General features: G+C 43.3%; 1 protein-coding gene across 12 annotated transcripts; it reads left to right on the top strand.

Moving 5' to 3' along the window:
• Positions 1–1,023: 1,023 nt before the first annotated feature.
• Positions 1,024–9,824, top strand: CBR4 (carbonyl reductase 4). Of its 12 annotated transcripts, none has more exons than XM_061993987.1 (8): positions 1,812–1,930; positions 2,510–2,624; positions 2,728–2,802; positions 5,316–5,458; positions 5,995–6,115; positions 7,174–7,310; positions 7,888–8,022; positions 9,378–9,824. In XM_061993987.1, the coding sequence occupies exons 4-8, from the start codon at positions 5,317–5,319 to the stop codon at positions 9,554–9,556; spliced, it is 714 nt and encodes a 237-aa protein (XP_061849971.1). In that variant the 5' UTR covers positions 1,812–1,930; positions 2,510–2,624; positions 2,728–2,802; position 5,316; the 3' UTR covers positions 9,557–9,824. The 12 variants fall into 12 exon arrangements, 11 of the variants coding, with proteins under 11 accessions (XP_061849979.1, XP_061849971.1, XP_061849974.1 ...); XM_061993988.1 differs by lacking the exon at positions 1,812–1,930 and adding an exon at positions 2,074–2,107; XM_061993989.1 differs by lacking the exon at positions 1,812–1,930 and adding an exon at positions 2,350–2,417.
• Positions 9,825–10,155: the final 331 nt, after the last annotated feature.

Here is a 10,155-nt window from a genome sequence, read left to right as displayed (position 1 = left end):
TAAAGATTTTTTTCTTATGCACGTTTGTCTGCTTAGCAATGCCTAAATCTGCTTTTTCTTCTATATGTGAAGAATGATCCATGGAAAAAGAATCTTACATGAATACAGATAATGTTATTAAACTCTCTACAGTTCCCCTGGAAACATTTATAATCTGAAATCCTAAGTAACAGCCTTCATCTTAAAAGCACGAACTGTACAAAGTTATACTCCCACTGAGCTCATAGAAACTCCAGTGTGATTTTCACATTTATGTTGTGGAAGCTTTCAATAATAATAATAATAATAAACAAAAAATCAAAAGTCTAGTATTGCACAGTCATGAGGAGGTTTACTTTTCTCAGGTGAAAAAAATTTGCTCAGTAGGTGGAACCTGAGTCCACAGCAACCCCTCCCCTGTATCATCAGACACAGGTTAACAGCATTAGAATCATAGAATCATAGAATGGTAGGGGTTGTAAGGGACCTTTAGAGATCATCTAGTCCAACCCCTCTGCCAAAGCAGGTCCATCTAGATCAGGTTGCTTAGGAACATGTCCAGGCGGGTCTTGAAGACCTCCAAGGAGACTCCACAACCCCTCTGGGCAGCCTGTGCCAGGGCTCTGTCACCCTCACAGTGAAATAGTTTTTTCTTATATTTAAGTGCAACTTTTTGTGTTCCAGCTTCATCCCAATACCCTTTGTCCTGTTACTAGCTACAATAGAAAAAAGGGATGTCCCAACCCCCTGACACCCACCCTTTAGATATTTGTAAATGTTAATAAGGTCACCCCTCAGTCTCCTCTTCTCCAGACTAAACAGCCCCAGTTCCCACAGCCTCCCTTGTAAGAAAGATTACTGTTAAAACATAGCAGCTTTTTATATTGGTTTAATTGCATATCATGAAGCTTATTCCGGTTACCGAACAGGAACTCCCGTAAGTGCTTTTGTGCTGTGGGTTTATCTACATTAAACTGTTTCTGATTTCTCTCAACTGCTACAGTGCTACCTCACCCGAGATGCTAGGGGTTTTGAGGCACGAAAATGTGCAAATGAAAGAGACACAATCCTTATTCATCTGCTTGTACGCGTCGACATTATGAAAGACGTTTTTGACAGGAAGGGGGAAACAAGCACAGGCCAGAGAGCTCCAGTTTAGAGCGACGCACTCCTTTGTGCCCCACAGAAAATTCTGCTACGGAGTACTGGGGCGAGGTGCGAAGCGTAGCCCGAGTGCCCCAGAGGGATGTTGTCTGGATACCTAGAGGTAAGATGTACGTTAACATGCGAAAGCGTAAAATGAAAGCTGCAAGGCGTGCCTGTATGCGAGTTGTGAGAAGGGAGGTGCGTGCAGGGCCGAAACGTACGGTGCAGGTAGGAGCCGCGGCGCTGGCCTTGCCCCTGCCCCTGGGCGACTGACCACCGCGCCATGGCTACCTTGGCCGTGCGCAAGCTGCGGCGCTGGCTCAGAGGGTGCCGCAGGGGGAGCGGCGGCTCTCGAGTCCCCTTGCAGCTGCCACCACCAGCAACAGCTTCTGTAAACGGCTGGTTTGCAGCATTTCGATATCTCGTGTTCAGTTCGGAGTTGAAACCCTTCATAGCGTTTGGGCAGAAAAAAGCCTCTGTAAGGAAAAACAGCCCTAACGCTGCGCACAAACCGAGGACGAACTGAAGCACTCGCAACCCTCCTGCCCCACCTTACTCCTTCGGGGGCCGGGGCCGTGGCGCTCTGGGCCCCGTGCGCAGGGCGGGGCAGCGGCCGGCGCCCGCCTGCCGGGAAGCGGCCGCGCACTACGCGTCCCGGCGTGCCCCGCGGCGCGATCGCAGCCGGCGCCGCGCTTGGGCGGCCGTGGCTCGGCCTCCGCCTTTATCCTACTGGCAGTGCCGAGCCCCGCCGCTCCCTCCCGGCTATCCGCGCCGGGCCGGGCCGCCCCCGGGCGACGGCTCCAGCGTGAGTGCGGAGGCGCTCGGTGGCTCCCGCCCTCCGCCCCCGGCGGCGCGAGGCCCCGCCGCGCGTGCGCGGCCGCCCCCTGGAGGCCGGGCCTGGGGGGGGCGGTGCGGCGGAGGCCGCGGTGGGCTGGGAGGGACTGCGGCGGGAGGGAGCGGAGTGTCGCCCGGGGCGGAGGAGGTCGGTGGGAGCCCGGAGGAGGCAGGGGAAGGGACAAAAAGAAAGCGTCGCCGAGAGGCGAAAACGGGCGGGCCCGACGGGTTGACGCCGGGGGCGGTGTCCTTGCTGGGGCGGCGTGTGGCGCGGCTGAGGGCGCGGAGGTGAGGGTGCAGGCGCGGCCTGCCACCTCACGCCGGCTGGCAGCTGTTAGGAGGTGTCCTCCTGAGGATGTAGAGCCGCAAGCCATGAGGTGCTGACGGCAGAGGTGTCGCTGGAGTGCAGCAGGTTGCAGATTCAACAGCTTGTTCTGAAAGGGCCGTAGAGCGCAGAGGTAGTAGAGGCGCTTGTGCGTGCTTGCGGTGGCAACCTCGAAGAGCCTGGTGTGCCAAAGACATTTTTTTTTTCCTACTCGTATCTCACCAGGGAATATAGAGTTGTTCCTCCCACTGCAGTTTGTTTTTTCTCCCGAGTCACAACTCCAGACAATGTATACGGCTCATTGGTGCTAAAACACAGATTGTGCATTGCAGTGTTGGAGGTAGGTGTTATGCTCCCCAGCAAATGCCTGGTTAATGCAGAGGGAATGTTCACTACAAACGGTAGAATCACTTAAGTTTTTTTTTTTTTTTTTTCCTTCTCAGAGAGACCAGGAATCCTAGAATGGCGGGTGTTGGAAGGAACCTTTAAGTCATCATGTAATCCAGCCCCTGATTAAGGCAGGTTCCGCACTATCAGATTGCACAGGAATGTGTCTGGGATGGAATGATATGTTTTAAAGGAGTTCTGTTTCCACAGGCAGCTTTTCAGGACCTGTTTAGCTAAGCTTGTTCAGAATTACTTGGAAAGTGCTTATAGGTGTGACAGCATTTATAAACAGTGTAAGGTGTTTGGCTTGACATTACTTAGGCCTGGAGGAGATAGACAATTTCCTGAGATCCCTCCCAGTCTATATTATTTCATGTTTCAAATAACTAAATAGATATGTTTAGTGCTGTTAAGAGCGAAATACGAAGGAAGAAATCTAGTACAACGTTGTTGCAACAAGTGGGTAAGAACTTCCAAGTCACTGTGGTAACTATGTAAAAGAAGAGATCAGTCCCGATGGAGAAGACAGACTGAGACATTATTTCTAACAAAAAACTCCACCTGTCGGGGTTTGTTGGTCATGCCATTAGTCTGCTAAGACAGCAGAAGCTATAATTGCTGGGTACAAGACCTCTTGATTGAAGACTACCCAAAAGATTAGTCTTTCTGATGAGGCAGACAGTGGTGCCCGTTCTTACCACTAAGGAATTGTCTTTACACAGGACATCTTTTTTTGTTCGTGTTCTGTCAAAGGGTTGCTGCCTGAGATGCAGGTATTTAATCTTCCTGGGAAGCTAATTTCAACATGCCAGTGGAAACAGATACCTGCGCTGATTTTAAGCACTTGTGCTTGCTTTACTACAGAAAAGAAGCTGTCTGCATTTCATGCCCGGTCAGAGGAGACCAAAATCCTTATGGCATTGTATGAGTTGATGGTGTCTTTGTATGCTTAACACTGTGTACTCTTCTGATTATCACATGGTGCTGAAGAGTGTCCAAAGATGGGTAGTAAAGCTGGTGATGGGTCTGGAGAACAAGTCTTAGGAGGAACAACTGAGGGAGCTGGGGATGTTTAGCCTGAAGAAGAGGCTGAGAGGAGACCTTATCAGTTTCTACTTGAAATGAGGTTGTAGTGAGGTGAGTATCAGTCTCTTCTCCCAAGTAACAAGCACTAAGACAAGAGGAGATAGCTTCAAGTTGCACCAGGGGAGGTTTTTATTGGATATTGGGAAAAATTTCTTCACTAAAAGAATTGTCAAGCATTGGAACAGGCTGCCCAAGGAAGTGGTGGAGTCACTATCCCCGGAGGAATTCCAGAGATTGTAGATGTTGCACGTGTAGATGTTACATGGTTTAGTGGTAGACATGGCAGTGCTAGGTTAAAGGTTGGACTTAATGATCTTAAAGGTCTTTCCCAACCTAAAGTTCTGTGGTTCTGTTCTATGAGGAGAAATGCATAGTATCATCTAATGAGAAGGCAAATGAACAACAAAAGGAAGTACTTTTCCACAAATAGTGGAACTCGTTGCCTCAGGATGGAGACAAAGTATATAATTTGGTTTAAAAGAAATTTATTCAAATGTATGGAAAAGAGATTCATTACTATTGCTTGGATTCTGCCTCTGACTCCTCGGGGAATCCCAAACCAGCTGACTGGTTCCTAGAGGTTGCAGAGTAAAAAGACTGTTCTAGAGAAATACTTGTAATTTTTTGCGCTCCTTCTAAAACATTTAAGCCAGCTACTTCAGAATCACTTCACATTTCAAAAAGCTGCTATTTTTTTTCTTTAAAAGCAGAAATGAAATTGCCCTAAGGCAAGTGGTAAAGCACAGTATTATGTAGTGTAACTTAGTATTAAACTCATGTAAATACAATACTCTCAAATCATGCAGAGTAGCGTTTGCAATGTGGTTGTCTTAATACAGTTATACTTAGGTTGGGATACTTACGAGTGGATGACTAGTTGCCTAATGCAGATACTTAGGAGTAGGATCTTGAGGCTAAATGACTAGTACCAGAATAGTGCTTGTAAGAACAATGTAATTACAGCCACTCCCATGGCTTTGAGTAAACAGCTGAACAATAGATACGCTATGGCCTTTAGATATATACACAAGAAAAAACTATTTCACTGTGAGGGTGATGGAGCATTGGCACAGGCTGCCTAGAGGGGTTGTCGAGTCTCCTTACTTGGAGATCTTCAAGACCCACCTAGACATGTTCCTATGCAACCTGATGTAGGTGCACCTGCTTCTGCAGAGGGGTTGGACTAGATAATCTCTAAAAGTCCCTTCCAACCCTACCATTCTATGATTCCATGATTCTATGATACATCGCATATTCCATCCATTGATAGGAGTTAACCACCATAACACCAGTACTGAAATGCTAGATCACGTGCATAATTGTTTTACTAGCTCAGAAATCATGAAGAATTGACTTGTGTTTCTAGAAGTGATGCCTAATTTAGTCCAAGCATTTCTTTTTCTATGAATAACAAAAGAACAAGTCACTAATTCTATAATACAATGTTATGAACCTCACAGACTTAGCCAGGGCCATGGTGCTGACAAGAACTGCGGTGGTTCTCTTGCTACACTGGACCTGAAATTCTTTTATTTGCAATTTGTGAATTGTTTTTCAGGATGGGCAAGGTTTGCGCCATTTTTGGGGGATCCAGAGGAATAGGCAAAGCTGTTGCAGAATTACTAGCACAGAAGGGCTGCCGCCTGGCCATTGTTAGTAGGAATCTGGAAGCAGCCCAAACCACTGCACGTCATCTTGGTGGTACGTATGCTGCTTTGCAAGTCTCTCTTCGCTGTGCAAGGCTTAGGTAACTTGTAAGTTGTTAAACAAACCTCATTGTTTTAACTAGATGAAAGTAAAAATGCCTGAGGAATTTGAAAGAAAAGCTGTATCGGTACAATTTGATTTTCACAGTGTTCTTCGGGAAAGTTTAGGTTGTTACCTATTCTGTCCGCAAGATATGAATTATAAGGTGAAAGGAATCATTCAAGGTCGGCACAGTGAGGTGATATGAATTGATTCATCCTTGACTCATGATCGAGCCAGAACTGAGACCACTCATGCTCATGCTGATTTCAAAAGGCCAAAAATATCAACCAAGGAATTGTCACATAACAAACCAATACAATACTTGAAAATTGTCCTTATTTAATTCTCTCGAGATAAAATGAATTGCTCAAGTTATGACTACTAGTTCAATGTCTGTTTTTGCAATTGAGTTGATAAATTCTGAAGAAAGTTTAGGAATGGTATAGCATCTTGTACTATCGTTGTGATGTACCTTTATTCCAATATAGCAGGACATCTGGCACTTAGGTGTGATGTGTCCAGCGAACAAGAAGTCCAAAATACTTTTGAGGAGATGCAGAGGAATTTAGGTCCTATTAACTACTTGGTTAACGCAGCTGGGATCAACAGGTTAGTTATTCGTTACAAGGTTATGTGTAATTCTAGATGCCAGTGTCTTACTGTAAGGTGATAAGAGCCTGTGCATTTACCAAGAGTGTTGTTAATGAATGTATCTGAAAATAGTATTAAATACTCACCAGTATTTTGTTTCTGGTGATGGTAAAATTCTAACAGATGATGCAGCTTTTGCTGTAGTTTCTGCATTCTGAGTTTAGGAGTACCCTTTTTACTGCTCTTTTTTCCACTTCTTCCACCTCAAATGCTCCATAACAATGTTTGATACCTCTCTGCAGGGGAGGCCTTGTTACCAGAAGCATAGGTAACGTTTTCTTGCTTTGTGTTGTAATTTTGAATGCTTGTCTGTACAGAGGCCTATAAATCCCCATTAAACCATGACAAACATTAACCCCAGCCAGCAGCTAAGCATACACAAACACCCATCCTACCCCCCCAGCCAGGTGGGATGGGGAGGAGTTTAAGGGGAGGGAAAAGTAAAACTCATGGGTTGAAATAAGAACAGTGTAATAACTGGAATAAAATTTATTAGCTATAGTAATAAAAATGTAATGAAAATGATAATGAAAATGGAAAGGAATATAACACAGGGAGAAACAAAACCCAAGAAAAACCAAGTTCTGCACAATGCAGTTGCTCATCACCTGCTGACCGATGCCCCAGCAGCCCTCTGACCCCGGCACACCAACTCCCTACAGTTTATGTACTTAGCACAACCTCCTATGGTATGGAATAGCCCTTTGGCCAGTCCAGGTCAGCTGCCCTGGCTGTACTCCCTCCCAGCTTCTTGTGCACCTTCGCGCTGAAGCTAAAAGATCTTTCACTTAAGATAAATGCTACTTGGAAACAACCAAAAAAATCAGTTTGTTGTCAACATTATTCCCACACTAAATGCCAAACACAGTCCTGTACCGGCTACTAGTGAGAAAAATAACTGTGTATCAACCAAAACCAGGACAATATTCCATTCATCAGTCACATTTTATTATGAGCAACTGTGATCATTGGGGTTGTTCAGTGAGTTCTTTTGGGATTTTTGGTCTGTTTGTCAGGGATGGTTTGTTACTGAGAACCAAGACTGAAGACATGATAGCCCAGATTCACACTAACCTGTTGGGAACAATGTTGACATGCAAAGCTGCTGTAAAAAGCATGATTCAACAGCAGGGAGGTGCTATTGTCAATATAGGTAAGTTGCTTGTTTAATCCGATGGAATTCTATGTACAAGGTTTCTGGAAAGGTTTATCACATGTAACATTGAAATGTTATTTGTTACTTACTTTCTTTGTATTTAAACATTCTGTATTTAGCATTTTCTTATGAGTGCTAATTCTTTTATGTAATTTCAGCATCTTCTAAATGTAAAACCTGCTTGTTTCAGTGATGAACACCTCAGAGTTTATGTTTTATTGAAAAAAGAATTGTACCATTCCTTACCAACTCTTTCAGTAGCTAAATCTACCATCTGTCAGTTATTAACTAAGAATCAGGTACAATTGGTTTGGTTTTGGTTTTGTTTTAGGGTATTATTTTAGAAAACTTCTTGATTTACTCTCCTAGTGCCTGTTGATGAGCACAGATATGTGGATTCCACAAAAATTACAGATAACTGAAGGATTTGCTTATCCCAAGAGTAGGCTGTGAAATACGAAATTCCTTTTATTTTTATTTCATGTTCTCTTCCCAAATAAAAATACTAAAGCTAGTACAAGGTTTCAAATTAGTAATTTAATCTTTTCTTCTCTTTGATGTTTCTTCATTTTAGGAAGTGTTGTAGGACTTAAAGGCAACTCTGGTCAAAGTGTATACAGTGCTACCAAAGCAGGATTAGTTGGGTTTTCACGCTCCCTTGCTAAAGAAGTAGCAAAAAGGCAAATTCGAGTCAACGTGGTTGTTCCAGGTTAGTTTTTGGGAAGTTCCTACAACCTTGACTGTTGCAATATGTGATCACCAAGACTGTTGGGTATTTTCTGTACTCTGAAAGTAACTTAAGACAAATTGCTATCGTTTTCTTCAACTTTTGTAAGTAAATATTTTCAATCTCTCTTTTTTTTTTCCAGTTTAAAGCATAATGCCTTCTTTTACAAACATTTTGTCCTTCTAAGGGAACACTAGTAAATTTGGAAGAGTGTGTCTACCCGTTTCTCTATCCATTATGATGTAATAAATGTATTTTTTTTTAATTTGTTCCTCCTTCAAAATCTGCTGTCCTTGCAAGTGAATTAGAACAATTACATACAGACAGCTACCATCATCTCCTGCTAGAGAATGCTTATTTGTGGCCAGAGAAACATGAAAGACTGTGAGAGACTGTCATGAAAGAATCTCTTTCTATCCCTGTAATAAAAGGAGTGTCAGAAAAGAAAGTTCTGAGAGGACAAGGCTATGATTTCACAAGCTGATATAGTCCAAGCAAACCACCATGCATAAGGAAAAATCCTTCTGTTTTTTCTGACTCTTTCCACTTGCAGCTGTGTACTCTGCCACTCACCTTGTGCCAGCTCTAATGCCTTTCAGACCTCTACACGAACCAGCTCAGTTTGGGAATTAGGCAGAACAAATACTTGTTACTGTTTAGTGAGTTGCGCAGCAAACTGAAGGGCCCAGTGCCATCCTCAAGGGGCACAGTTTTACAGTAGGAAGCAAAAGTGAGACCTGCTCTTCTTGGTGGCAGCTAGAAAGCAGCTACGGTCAGCTCTTTACGAAACTGCAGCTTATGTGAAGACAAGTGCAGCAGTGGGGAAACTGAATCTCAGGTAACTGAAAATTGTAAAGAGGCGTCCTCCAAAGTTATCAAGAAATATATCTTAAAATGAGTGCTCTACAAGCAGTTTTGTATGTGCTGTAAGAATAATGAAAACACTTGCAGGCTGTGGCTTTCTTGCCAGAGATTTTACACCCATGTTTTTGTTAAGAATGTTTTGTTGAAGTGACTGCATTTTGCCTTTCAGAAAAGTGATGCTAAATATATTTTTGGGGAAATTTTAGAGTTACCTTTTTTTCCCATAGACTTCAACAGATCTCTGCATTTTTGTGATTACATCAGTGCTTCCAAAAGCTGAAGATATTTTATTGGTTAGGTGAAAATCTGTTCTGTGCCATAAAATGCTGTGGACTGACTTCTGAGACTTCTGCAGAATGGTAGCTGATGCTGAATCCGGGTACCAGATTTCATTTTGGAGAATCCCCGGGAAAATACTGTGAAGAAATTTAGCAGAGGGTTAGGTTACTCTTCAAATATCTCTCCTCTCTTAGGTTTTATTCACACAGAGATGACTGCTCATTTGGATGAAGATCAGATGAAGAAAGCCATTCTCCTTGGAAGATTTGGAGAGCCTCATGAAGTTGCACAAGCTGTTGTCTTTCTCCTCGAGTCGCCTTATATTACAGGGAGCGCTCTAGTTGTAGATGGAGGCTTGCAGCTTCTGATGTAAATACTACCTTGAATAAGTACCTACTTCAATGTCACATTGGTAATAGATAAATGTATAATAATTAAAGGGGGCGTGTGGAAATCAGATGAAGATCAATGTGTGTGATTGACTTGATACTCTTTAGTCAGAGGAGAAATTCAGCAGCAGTGGATTCCAGCACATATGCTGGACTACCTGAAAGAGCCCATTTGGTATTGTGAAGTCTGTGTGTGTAACAATTTGCAAAATATTGGTTTTGATGTAATGATAAATAACATGCTGGTACATTTTTACAGCACCATATTTTTATAAAGTCGTGTTTTCCAATTTGGGATAGAGTGCAGATTTTGAGTTATCTTGTTGCACAAAGGTTAGTAAAGTGTGGAGGGGTGTTTATTGGTTGGCAGGTGCGATTGTGTCATCTTCATGTGGGGTGGACATGGCAAACCGTGTAATTTCTTGTTCCTATCAAGTCAGTTCAACCATGTTGTGTTGACGTTCTTGAATGTGTATGTATAGTCAATAAAAGAGACATTTATTTTATTCAAAGCAGCTTTGAAGCAAAGTAGTTATTCAGCTGTAAGTGATCCTGAGTGTTCTTCTCTTGATGAAACATCGCC

Source organism: Colius striatus, chromosome 3 (assembly GCF_028858725.1).
Source record: "Colius striatus isolate bColStr4 chromosome 3, bColStr4.1.hap1, whole genome shotgun sequence".
Lineage (NCBI taxonomy): Eukaryota > Metazoa > Chordata > Aves > Coliiformes > Coliidae > Colius > Colius striatus.
Note: the sequence above shows the minus strand (reverse complement) of the source record. Positions and strands in the feature narration are given on the sequence as shown.